General features: G+C 43.6%; 1 protein-coding gene across 1 annotated transcript in view; it reads left to right on the forward strand.

The window, feature by feature from the left end:
• ehbp1l1a (EH domain binding protein 1-like 1a) overlaps positions 1 to 13,660 on the forward strand; it is a gene marked incomplete at its 5' end in the record, with an annotated part of 61,585 nt that overhangs the window by 10,347 nt on the left and 37,578 nt on the right. The window contains 7 exons of the mRNA XM_080741606.1: positions 1,203 to 1,260; positions 1,719 to 1,814; positions 1,950 to 2,003; positions 2,594 to 2,772; positions 3,045 to 3,190; positions 11,448 to 11,501; positions 12,368 to 12,443. Coding sequence (XP_080597732.1) covers positions 1,203 to 1,260; positions 1,719 to 1,814; positions 1,950 to 2,003; positions 2,594 to 2,772; positions 3,045 to 3,190; positions 11,448 to 11,501; positions 12,368 to 12,443 — 663 coding nt within the window. The remainder of the gene's footprint in view (positions 1 to 1,202; positions 1,261 to 1,718; positions 1,815 to 1,949; positions 2,004 to 2,593; positions 2,773 to 3,044; positions 3,191 to 11,447; positions 11,502 to 12,367; positions 12,444 to 13,660) is intronic.

A 13,660-nucleotide genomic window follows, 5' to 3' on the forward strand; every position in this document is an offset into this window, starting at 1 on the left:
AGGAGGATGTGTGATGTTTTGTTTTAGCCAATTAAAGAATGAACTGTGAGAGGAGGGCAAGGCAGTCCATCTTTTTGCCTTGCTGAAGCAACATGTCTGATGTGTGAATGTTACAGCGCTGTAAATACATCTTTCTATACCATTTTATATTGCAACTGTGATACTGTGATCAAAACTGATCTGAACTTTGAGTCTTCAATTCCGCTGGGCTTAAGACATGGAGTCCATAAATTAAGTAGGATTTCCATGTCATTGCACACTTGTGAGTCCCCATGAAATCACACCATGGATAAAGTGTTCAGGCACAGTCAAGACAATTAGTACTTCCGTTACCTCAAGTTCATAGGAAACCCAAGTTCAGAGCCACAGTCTGTCGGATTTCTACATACTGTACTATACTGAATTTTTGTAAACAAACAGGTTTTTCCGGGTAGTTGTTTTCACAATATAAAATAACGTTTCCTATGTCCTATAGCTATGTCTAGTTTTTCAAACTGTGAATATTTATAACAAAATAATATATTTGAAATAGTCAACAAGTAACACTCCCTATGGTTGTGTAAGCAACCGTCAGAGCTTTTAAATACAGTACATTTTGTCTTTTGGACAAACGGTTCCAAAGTCACAGGAGGTCGAGAGAAGTTGTTATTGAGCCTGCCTCCATCTTGCGTGACACCCTGATGGACGGACAGACCTGGAGGCTCTCATAGTAACTGCGACCCGACGGTCGTAATAACAATTGCGACTGGTTGTGAGCTTTATAAATTGGCTGTTGTTCCACGTCAATGTCAGATAATTAAATATAGTATTAATTTATGAAAAAATCACACCTAGTGTGAAGTGAGCTGTGCTATTTATGAGTTAATTTCATTAAGCGTCCCGCGAAGCTGGGCCAATGTGGGATGGGGCGGCTCATACGTACATACAGTACAGACAAAGACAGAGGTAGGAGCGGTTAGCACTGCTCAAAAGCTTAAAACAATGAAATATGAAGATACCAGGTTTCTGCTCGACAGCAACAATATGGTCTGTTCATTAACTGGCCACCAGGCACCCCAATGTATCACACTTGTAAAATGGGTAAAAGAGCAATGTGACACTGCAGGTGATTGCAAACTACATGACATGAATCCACAAGCATTTTTGGCAGCCTGTTAACTGCATGCTCACTCCTTACGGTATGTGCTCTGCTCTAATTCCAGGCAACCAGACAAACTGAGAGTGGTATGGATCAGGAGGAACAGACGGCACTGCACCAAGGTACTGCTGCAGGGAGGAGAAGACCGAGAGGAATATCGCATTAATAGCTCAAGATGAATCCTTGAAAAACTGAGCTAAGGACAGATACTGTAGGAAATAGCAGTAGATTTATTTCACTGATTTTTTGCAAACTATAAATTGAACTGCACTGCAGTGGGGAAAGCCCAGGGACTCTTAAGCCGGTGATCCAATCGATCCATCGCTAGTTTTCTATTTGACCAGGTAGTTAATTAGGTACAGTACACTCACCTAGTGACCTACAGTACGTACAGTATGTTTGAATGTGCCTGACAGCTACACAGAAACAAGTGTTAATAATCTAACTCAGAGTTTAAAGATGGATCTGTAGAATCAGCAGAAGTTCAGAACCGTGGTTCACTTCAAACCTACTGAATTAGACAATCTTTTAAAGAGAGTTCCCAGTATTAATCCCCTCGTTATTTTATAACTTTGTCCAGCTCCATGGCTGGCAGCCGGGTATCAAGAACCCCTACAGAGGCATGGTGGTGTGGTCGGTGCCAGAGAGCGTGGACATCACCGTCACACTTTTCAAGGTACAATCTCCACTCCCGATTCCCGACACAATTGTGACTCCGATAAATTAGTTTTTTATCTGAACTGGAAGTACTGTATGGATCATATACTTGTTGTACTCTTACTTTCTTTTTCCTTTGTTTTCTTTTTAACAGGACCCTGCTGCAGAAGAGTTTGAAGACAAAGATTGGACTTTTGTCATTGAAAATGTGAGTCCTCTGAAACTGTCTCCCTCGCGAGGAGTGGAATGCTCCCCTGTTTTTGCAAAAGGTTCACGCCAACGTGGTTTGCCGTGGCTTGTGATTGGGAGCACCGGAAGTGCCAAATTTGGAGGGGACGAAGATTTACTATTCTCGTCCCCTGGTTTACAACGTCTTAACGGCGCTGAGTCGGCTCAGGCGACATTCACATCGCTCGAGTCGACACAGCGACTCGCTTGCTACCGCTCGCTCGGCGTTGTCTCACGTGGCTCAAGGTGGCTGAGACGGCACGCCTCTGTCATCTCCACCGCTCCTTTACAATGCATTCCCATTGGGGGGCATGAACCTATTGCAAAAAACGGGGAGCATTCCACTCCTCACGTCTCCCTCCTAGCATTCTCCATTTGTTTATGTTGCTTAATGTAAACACCTTTGAACATTCAGTAGATTCCCATTGGGGAAGTTATCCCCCTTCCCCATTGACCTCTTAAAATCAAAAGGTCAAAAACATTGAGAATCTACTGAATGTTCAAAGGTGTTAGGTCATCAAGGATGCTTAATCAGTAGAGATGCGATAACCTCTGTTCTCTACTCACCAGGAGTCGAAGGGTCGTAGGAAGGTGTTGGCGTCCGTTGACGTTAATATGAAGAAGTTTGCCAGTGCGACACCAGCCCAGTATGACCTTACACTGAAGCTCAAGCCACTCTCAGTGAAAGTAGTTGAGGCCACGCTGAAACTGACCCTGTCCTGTGTGTTCCTCAAAGAAGGCAAAGCCACGTAAGTCACCCACCGCTCTGCCACATTTCAAATAACTCATAATGTAACACAGCAAAATGTGTCATTGTTAGGCTGTTCTGAAATGTGTATTGATCTTAATGGGCCAATTATGGATTGGTTACCAGTTAGCCTGTGAACTACATACAATCAGGGGTTTGATTATAGCCCAGGACCTGTGTCATCGCCTCTTTACTGTCTCCTTCCACTTAGCAAAATGATAAAGTGGAAACACCTGAAGATAATAAAAATATTTCTGTTCTCTTTTCCCATAGAGATGAGGATATGCAGAGCTTAGCCAGTCTGATGAGCTTGAAGCAAAGTGACATCGGAAACCTGGATGATTTCAACGACAGCGACGAGGAAGGCGGCGAGGACAGGAGGGCCCACGTCGGAGTTGGACACTCTATTCCTGTTACCGGTGAATATCTCACTGCCCATGCCTGCCCATGCCTGCACCTCATGTTTCACACAGACGCTCAGCGTCCTTAGTAATTATTACCACAAAAACAACCCCCCCTAACAGGAGCATATAAAAAGAAGTTACCATGGGTATACTCTTCTGCCGCTGTACTCGGATATACTCGTGAACTTACAAAAACAAAAGACGGTTTTGTCTTTTAAAGGAGAGAGGAATGTCAAGTCCCCATTCTAGTTTGTCTTTATTTGGAGGCAGTGTGGCCTACAAGTGAAGTGGCCAGCCAGTAAACCAAAGGTCACTGTTTCAGTCTCCGGTACCGACAAGAGGGAGCGTTCCAGTTCTGAGCTGGTGGCTGGTAATACATCTTCGGCGCCCACCATTTCTAACTAAGTGCCCATGAGCAAGGCACTGAACCCCCAAACTGCTCCAGGGGGCACTGCACTCTGACCTCTCTGATGAATTACATATTCATGGGGGATCTGTGTGTATGTCCAACCAGGAGGGATATGCGAAAACATATTAAAATTTCCTGTTGTACGTTGACAATAAAGTCATCTTCATCTTTTAGGAAGCTGGCAGAGAGACAGTGAATTGAATTCATATGCTTGATGTGACACATGAGGCTGTCGTCATCCGTTTTGACGTCTGGAGACTCCCGTTGAGGGGCTGTAAATCTGCTATTTTTGGGGTGCTACTCTGGCACCCAACTAAGTATATAGGCTCTAGTGACAGTAATGACATTTGATTCCTGGTCAGCTAAGGGCTCGTGGCCCAGAGACGCTGAGGTATTATCACTTAGAGGTATGCTGAGGTATTACCTGTCTATGGATTAAGTGCAAGAACACATGCAGGGTACGTGGTGGTAACACACAAAAACACTTGTATACAAAGCTGCCATTGGATGTGTCTCTGCCACGGTGTGGTGTCACACTGCATCATGTGACAGTCTAAATCGAGGGTTTGATTCTGGAAATGATTGCACAACTCAGCCACATGGTGAGGTGTTTTGCAGACCCTTCTCCAGTCTCAGCTGGGGTGCAAGGCATTGGAGTCACCTTTCACCTCCTTAGCCTTATGACGCTTGCTTTGAACTGTGCTATCTAAACTGCTGGTTCCTCTTTCCTTTTCTGCTATTTTAAATATGTTTTCTCTGTGATTTCTTCTTCCTGTTCCTTTCCCCCTTGCTGCCTGTCCTCTGGAAGGCCCTGGCCCTCCTACGGCGAGGGTACAGGACCTGGCTTGGAGGCCTCTGTTTGACTCTGGCCCCACAGGTAACTTCTTGTTTCCACCTGTGAAGGTCTTTGCACACTGCTGCGTTTTTCGTTGCGAAATGCGTTTTTCAGGGCAAGGAGAGAGAGAGAGAGATAGAGAGAGCAAGGGACCGAGTGGGGCGCGAAACGGGCGGCAGTGTGCAAACGTGACTGACATAACGTGAGGTTGATTTCTTTATTTGCGCGCTCCGAAATTCACTCCGATATTCGGCCCGAAAAACGCAGCAGTGTGCAAAGACCTTTACTCTCCCCTAATCCTGATTCCTGATTGGTCCAAATCACATAGCATTCCATCTTTAGCCCTAAATCATGGCATTTATTTCAAATGATATTCACGTGACTAAAATGTTTTCTGTCAAACTATACATTGCCTTACTACTGTCATTCTTGTCAGTGAGAGCTTTTCAGTTCTTTATAGCACTGAAAATAATTATAGTTTGATGAGAAACATTTGGTCAGTCCTGATGAATATTGGTCGTCAAGGTTTCAAACCAGGTAGTTTAAACCTCCATGCATTCTCATGTTGTACATCAGATACTCTCCTCAACTTTATTTAACCCATTTAAAACGGGTACACATTATTGTGTATCATTATTTTATGCTTTAACTATTGAAAAATAGCAGATATACAAGCTCACAACGCGGCACCGAGTGCCGCGCTGCGAGCTTGTAGATCTGCTATTTTTGAAAAATCGTGAAAATTAGAATTTTGACCCGATTCTATAAGTGTCTTTTGAATCCATTTTTTGAAAAACCCTATGTTTCTATGTCAGCAATCTGGCTAGCCATCGTCAAAGAAAAGGTCCCTTTCACTTAAATGGAGCTCAGTTAGTCTGTTCTTGAGAGACTACTACTGTATGTCAGTGGTTCTCAAACCTTTTCATGTGAAGGACCCCCAAAATTATATGTATTTGGCCACGGACCCCCATATCAAAATATTTAGTTCCAGGGACCACCCAGAAGCAGAATTTGAGTTAAAACGTTCGCTTTGAAAATACATATTCAAAGATTTGCACACATTTTCATGACTTTTTCAAAAATGGCAGATCTACAAGCTCGCAGCCTGTGAGCTTGTATATCTGCTATTTTTCACTGGTTAAAGCATTCAATAATTCTAGGCCTAAATTATAATCACTTAAACCCATTATACTTTGTTACAGGACCACAATGGAAACAAGCCCTCAGGGCTTTTTGTGTTATCCTTTTAGCTTTATTGTATAACTGTACCTTTTGCAAAGTGTTAATAAAGTATTCAACCAATCAGTCAATCAAACAAACATCAATGCGTCGCATTTGCGATCTATTGTGAGCTATTTTCACCGAATGGTCGCATATTTCAGCCAATTCTATTTTGGCCAGATTATTTCCAGCTATTACAGTATAAGAACAGAATGAAAGAGATTTGTTGTTTTCCACTTATTTTCAGCTCTGGTATGAAGCCACTGAATAAGATTCCTAGTTTAATAGTTCTGGATGAGTATCTGAGTAGTACTATCCCTGTCCATTCCTACATATCTTCATTATTTTCCACTTATTCTCTTCCTCTGCCTTGCCTTTCTCTATTTGTCTCTGTAACTCATAATTTAATTCCTTTGATGGCTTTTCTCTACTCCTTCCTTCCTCTTTTCTTTTCTTCCATATCACTCCATCCCCTCCTCTCACCTGTCGCTCAGAGATGGCTAGAAGTAGCTCTGGTGGCACCACCATCCCTGTGCTGTCCCGCCCACCACTACCCGTACCCCCATTACCCCTAAACCCCTCTGCCCCGGTCACATCTCTCCACCGCACCAGGCTCAGCGATGCCAGCCAACAGGCACGGCCCTCTGTCTATGCCTACTCATTGCCAGCCTTTACCCGGGCTCACCCACCTGCCCTGCCTAGAATCTTCCAGCCTGGCGCAGGCTCAGGTATTGGCTGAAAGACCATTGCCGTTCCCTTTTGGTCTCATGGGATTTGATGTGGTTATGTCTGTATTTGTTCACAATCCTTTGTACTTTGTGCATAGATTTGTATATGGCCCAGTCATTATCAGAAAGTGTTCATTTAACACTATGGCTTTACACATTCAGTGCTAAAATAACACCCAGGATATTGCTGTGAATCCAGATGGCTTTATAATCGTAACTGAAATAGTATGTGATTTGTTCAGGCACTACACATACCGGTACATACTGTAGCTGTACATTTTTAAGATACGTTTTTGGGCTTTTATGCCTTTATTGATAGGACAGTTAGACTGACAGGAAATGGGGAGAGAGATGGGAGTGACACGCAGCAAAGGTAGTCGGGATTGGGAATCGAACCAGCGACACGCTGTCAGGCCACACTGAGCCTATATGGTATGCGCCTGGACCAGTAGAGCAGCGGGTGCCCCAACTCTTAAAGCCCCTGGCATCCAGGCAACTTTACTTACTTTCCCCCAATTGTCTTCCATACCAAACTACATACATCTAGTCGCTATGGCAACCAGGAGGACTTGGTTGATTCTTGTGGAAGGCAATTTAATTTTAAAGTTAAAATGAGAATGAGCACTGCGATGTCTCAGAGTGTAGTTTTGAGATGAAAGATATTTTCCCTTTACCTCCACCTCTATAACATGAAGTTAAATCCAAACCAATTGAGCCTACAGTATTGATAACCTGCTGGCCGGACTCAGTTTGACCCTCCCTTCCGGACGATGCGATCTGGTCGGATAACGTCGCTTTCAGACAAATACCAGGAGGAGTTGAAAAAAGTGTGCTAGTCAGATTCTGAAATGTTCTGGTGCCTCTGGAATCAATGTATACCACGATAGGTTGGCAGTGGAGAACATTAAACAGCTGAAAAACGCTAGTGGAGGCGGTCTTCAAACAAATTGATTTGCTGCTTTAATACCGGTGGTTCCCCTCTCCAAAGAGGTTGTTGGACAGGCTCGGCTCTGAAGGCTGATGATTTGGAGTTATGTAATACTATATTCATCTTTCATAGGTCTTAGACCACCCTCTGCTGTTTTAATAAGTAAGCCCATGGCAGAGTGCAGACAGAGGAATGAACAGAATGGCCCAGCATAATCACATTCTCCACTCCTATCGGTTTGACATTTATTACCAGGTTTTGGAGAGTAATTGCCCTCGTTTCCATAGCGCAGGTCCAGCCTGCCAGTGAATGTGCTCATCTGTGCAGTGGCATATTTATGGCACTTGGCCCCCGCTCCATCCACATCCTGTCAGGGCTGTTGTTAACTTGCTACACAGTAAAATAATTTAACTCTGAAAGAGTAAAAATATGCCTGTGTAGAGGAAGTGAGGTCAGGTTGAACAGTGATTCTGAATCTTTGTCATTTCACAGACCCCTAGTTTAATATGCACTGGGCAACAAGCAAGCTCCCATTTTATACCATTATTATCATATATATTTTTTTATCTCTGGGACTGCAATCTACCCTGTAAAATGCTCAGCGTTAGTTTAACCCTGAGAGTGTACAAATGGAACCAAACTGACCTGTAAAGGTAAATTTGGACCCCTGGTAGTCGGACCCGTTATTGAGAAACAGTGGAATATTCTTTTTCAACTTCAACACAACTGCTTTATTGTCACCTCACATCATGTTTACAGCTGTAAAAAACGGGGTGTGAATTCCTTTTTCGTATAAGCTCCCAGCATTTGCCGTTTTCAGGAAAGGGAAGAAGAATAGAGAAAGAAAGAACAATTAAAACAGGACATATATTCCTGATATGCGTAGAGAGGACTGATGTAAAATCCCAAATCCCAAGCTGTAATCCTTGTTTTCATGTTAGGAATGGTAAACTGTGATGCTGACTTGCTGTCCCTGTGCATTGCTCTTGTGCTTTTTATACGTCACATTCTCCGACCACTGTGTGTGTCCCTTTCTGTCCCGCATGGTCTCCTCAGTGGCTGCCTCTCTCCCTCGGAGACCACATAGCTTCCACTTCCACAGCGACTCCTCTCCCATCGAGGGCCAGGGCCCCCATGCTCTTCCCCCCTTCGCCGCTCTCGCTCCCAAAGGCCTCTCTGGCTCCTTCCCTGAGCTCACCACCTTTGCCTTATCCTCTCCCCCTGCTGCCCCTGCTGCTCCTGCTCCTCCTGTCCCACCACTCCCCCCTCCCACCGTCTCCATCTCTGACATCCCAGAATCAGGTACTAGATCTTTTTTTATTTCTTTGCCAGTTTCTGTCTCCAGGGGCAAAACAAAACAAAACACCTGAATGGCTGACGCTCAGAGCTTCGACTATTCAGCTTATTTACGGGTATACCGGAGCAGAATGGCTCTGCTTCAGTATAAATAAAATGCCTCTTGATTGTAGAGGGTTGTTTTGTTTCCTATTGGCTAATCCCCCTGGTTAAAGATGCACACTGTCTTCACCTGTTCTCCTGTTTTGACTCACTTTACTTTTATTCATTTTCATTTTATTACTTCCTTCTCTTTGTCCATCCTCCTCTCTCCAAGCCACTTACGCTGCAGCTCGATCGAGCGCCTGGAGATCTCACACCTCCTCTTCCTCCCACCCCGTTTCATCCCCTCTGTCCGCCCCGCCTCCCACCTCTCAGCCTCCCCCCATTCCCAGTCGAGCCACAGCTCCGCCCACTTCCCAGGGTGCGGAGCTGGCCTCCAAACGCACCAGGCCCACCAGCCTGCCGTCTGCCCCGGACACAGGTACCTGCGTAGAGCCACAGTGGTGGGAGATGCTGTGTTATGTAGAGACCACTGACAACGCAGTAAAATCCAGAGTGTTAACAAACAACCTAAGACCCTAAATACTTTGTTGACTGGGGGTACATAACCCAGGGATCTGTAGTGTACTTGGTCTCTTTTGTTTTACTCCAAAACTCAAAAGCTGATATACAGGCCCACAATGTGTAGTAACATGTTGTGACCTTGTAGATTTGGCTGAATGTTTGCCTACAGTATATGACATGCCCAGAATAGGGATGCTAGGGTTCATGTGGTAGATTTATATCTGAACATGTAAAAACTCACTCCCCATTTAAAGCTGCCATCAAAACACCTCTCCAGATTTCACCTCACCCCCTAGCCTTCCTTATTTCCTTATCACTGCTTGTTAGTTGTTTTACTATGATTTTACTGTGTAGCAGGGAATTTTTCTTAATGGCTGTCAGATCATGACACGATCATAACAAAACATTTCCATTATGTTCATTTCTGCAAAATATATATATATTACTTAAATATCTGTGCATAGATTTCTGTTTCAAAATTAATTGTTTTCCAGTATTTAAGTTGAATTAAGTTGAATTATTATTCTTTTTTGACTGTTTTCTCTCTTTTTTTTCCTCTCTTTTCTCCCTAACTTGACTACTTTTCCATAATTTACTAACCTATGAAACCACTGGATAATCTGTGTGCACGTGTCCATGCATACCTTTATTTTCTGACCTGTCTGCTTCCATGGCTTCTACTGTATGTTCTTAATGCTTCACTCTCTTCATTTCCCTGTATCCCTCCATTCTGTTCTGTCTACTCTCTCTTTCCTATAGCTCCCTGGCAAAGCGAATGGAGGCCTCCTAAATGTCAGGCCCCTCTAGCCCAGCCTGAACTATCCCCCAAGTTTTTGCGCCCCTGTCCCCCTGACCCTGGGCAGCCCGTGGCCTTGCGGACAGAGCCGGGCATAGAGACGAAATGTAATGCCGCTTTGTCCGAGTCCGACCCAAGCATGGCCTCGTCGCTCGCTGAATCTGCTGAGCAGCACTCTCCCTCCCTTGTAGCTAAATCCTCCAAGACCCCTTGTGTCGCCCCCCTCGTGTCTGACTCCCTAATATCTTCCAGCTCTGATTCTGTCCCAGACGCTGGATGTATGCCCCCCCTCACTGCCCCCCATCGCTCCTCCTCCCCCTCCCGTTGCCCTACTCCTCCCCTCCCCGCTTCATCCAGCAGCTCCCCTGCCTCTTGTTCTGTCTCTTCGCCTCTCTCTATCGCTGAAGCTGGCCCAGCTCCCTGCGTTGAACCTCCCTCTCTGCCGCCTGCCATGCAGTCAGGTACACTCTACTACACTGTTTCCCAAACAGTAGGTCGCGACCCATTTGTGGGTCACGGAATCATTTTTATGGGTCCCTTAATTATTGGTTTCCTACATTTTTTATTTTAATGGTTCTCAATAAACTTTTCCAAAAAAGTTTTTTTTTTCATGAATTAAACTAAATTCAAAGATTCTTTCAGTAATTAATCCCATAAATTAGAAAACAAATGTTTAAGAAGTAGTGAAAATAGCCGATCTACAAGCTCACATGTGAGCTTGTAGATCTGCTGTTTTCACTAGTTTGGGTCCCAGGCAAACGTCTAGTCTCTCTTTTGGGTCACAAGCTAAACAGTTTGGGAACCACTGCCCTACTTTATGATTGGCGTCTGCCAAAAGCATGGAAAACAATGTCGGCTGAATAGTTTTTTTAAGTTATACTTTCGTTTTCACTCTTTGAATTATCCCCTCTCCATTCCCTCACTGTCCTTACCTTTGTTTCTTTTTTCCCGCCTTCCTATCCTCCCATCGCCTTTCCATGTTTTCCCCCTGCCTGCCTCAGTCGGTCCTATGGGCATGTCCTTGGACCAGACACACAAGAGGTCCCATGGACATGTCCCCTCCTGGAGACCCCGGGTCACCTCTCCTCCAGCGGAGACCCCAACACCTGCTCCTCTCAGCCCCTGTTCTGTGCCCCCTCCTGCCCAGGCTCAAATGCCCCCTGTTCCCCCAGTTCCTCCCAGAGCATCGGCCATACCTTCCCTCTCTGAACAAGATGCAGGTACAACGTAAAAAAAAAAAGGAACAAACGTCCAGCCTGTTCCTTCTTGATTAGTTTCAGGGAATGCAAATGACTGATGCTTTGTGCTGACAGTGACCCCAGCACATGGCTCCCCCAGCTGGTAGCTTTCATTAAAGCAGTTGAACCGTGACAGACTGTTCTAAGTCAAAGATGTTCTGCTCTTCTGTGTGTTCAATGGATTTAAATGAATGTTATGTTTTCTCTTTCCTTAGAATATCAGAGGCTGCTAAGCACACTGACAGAGGAGGATTACCCCTCAACCACAAGTGAGAATATTTGTGTTTCAACCTTTCCCTTTGTACAGTATTTATGGCCACATTTGATTGTATTTGCTACAATGTTGTGCTATGTTATGTATTCAATTATGTCATTTATTTTGTAACTAAGGTATTACATAAATGATGTTTTGAATATTATGATTATTTTTTATTCAATCAGTGTTGATTTTGAAAGCAAATTTGTATTTAGTATTAGTCATAGTCTTTTGAATGTCATATTTGAGTCATCTGAAATGTTTTCGTTTTAGTTGACTAAATACCATAAGATTTTTGTAGGCTAAATCTACTGTTGATTTAATCGACTAAATGTCGTGATTGTTTGGTGTCGAAATGCCTGATTTATACTGAGCTGTGTGCCGAAAATACCAGATCTACAAGCTGTCTGCAAGCTTGCAACACGTTGTGAGCTTGTAGATCGGCTATTTTCGGAGAGTGACACCTGCACACAACCAAGCATAAAATGTCTTAGTTCTACTGGATCCCTAGTCTTTAACATTTTTGTCTAGTGTTTATTTGGTGACATAATTGTCAATATATTTAGTCTTAGTTTTAGCCATCATAGCTTAGGTTTTGTTTAGTTCTTATTTAGTTTTGTCAGTGAAAAAGGGTAGTCAACCAATACTCAACAACCAGTTTCAAGGGCTGTCCATACTGTCTCCAACCACCAAACTTTTCTTCTGAAAGGTCCGGTTCAACTACAAAATGACGTGACTTGCTACTTCTGAAAAGCATTAGCCCGAATTAGAGTTCGGAAAGCTGCACAAAGGTGTGGTGGTCGGAGGCAGTACTGTCCGCCCTTTAGTCGAGGAAATGAACGCTGGACTCAGTGGATCTCTAAATGTTGCACTTTCCAGCCACTGATCCCGGACCCACTGGAATGGTCAGCAGTCAGAGGCCTTATGAGAAGAGGAGCATGAGATCAACTGCAAGGTAAGTGAATAAAAACAGATGAATGCTGTAGAGTACCCAAGTCCTGACATTACTCGTTCATCCCCTGGGTTGCAGAGGTTTTTCTCTATGGAGAATAACATCGGGTCATCTTAAAATCATCTCATATTAGCACAGTGGTCCAAAAATAAACAAACTGTCTTTGCGATATTGTCAGGGAGATGGCTCTATAATTAGTCACTCATGTTTGATACAGTCGGTTTCTGGCGAAGATTTAACTAATTCGGCAGCGGTAACATTAGCATGTTCTCGCCGTCAGTTGATTCTTCATATCTATATGAGTCAAACCGTCGGGATCACTTGTTTATTTTTGGAACACAGTTCCTATTTGACGCAATATTAAAAAATATATATATTTGATTTCATAATGGGGGAAAAACATGACCCAGGTAGGATGTGTAAATCACGCCAGACTTCGGTTCTCTATTGTTGATGGCGGATGTCTTTCATGCTTGGAGTGGTGGATTAATCGCATCATCTCCATTGAACACTAACACAGTCTTGTTAAACCACTGCTAAACCACTACTTGTAACCATCTAATCATAATGTAGTAGACTGACTTTAAATTCATAATTCATAACACAAACATGCCACATGATGATTAAATACCTCTGTAAAAATGTGTCTGTTATTTCTTGTTATTTTCAACATAATTGTATTTTGGTGTAACTAGTATAATTTAATTCTATACCAGATACTGTAGATTATATGAGGTTCATTGACTCCTATTTTTATGGTGTTTTATGGTGAATATCACTGAATCGCCTTTACATTTATTTAATTGAAGGTTAGACACATTTCTGAAGTTTTTGCGTACAGACTCATGACTATAGGCCGGGTATCGTATGTTGGGCCTTGTTGGCGATATGTGACTTGAACTCACTAAACGGTTGCATGGCTGCTTGAAAAATGGCCATGACTTATATCAAACAAGGCATTTCATCATAAAGGATTGTATGCCAAATGTATCAACAAAAAATAATGCATCTGTTTCCTGTGGTTAGTGGTGAGTGGTGGCGTGTGAGCTTGTTATGCTGTTGCAATGTTGGAAGATTACTGCCATGCTTGGCCAAGAACGGTGATTCTTCCCCCCCATTATGTGGCACTCGACTACTTGACTACATGCTTGTTTGATTGACAGTTTTGTCTGAAGTGAGCTTAGCTACCAGTAGTGTTAGTTGGCCCTTGAAATGACGTA

The sequence above is a fragment of the Nannobrachium achirus genome (genome assembly GCF_963921795.1).
Source record: "Nannobrachium achirus genome assembly, chromosome: 14".
In the NCBI taxonomy this organism is placed as follows: Eukaryota; Metazoa; Chordata; class Actinopteri; order Myctophiformes; family Myctophidae; genus Nannobrachium; species Nannobrachium achirus.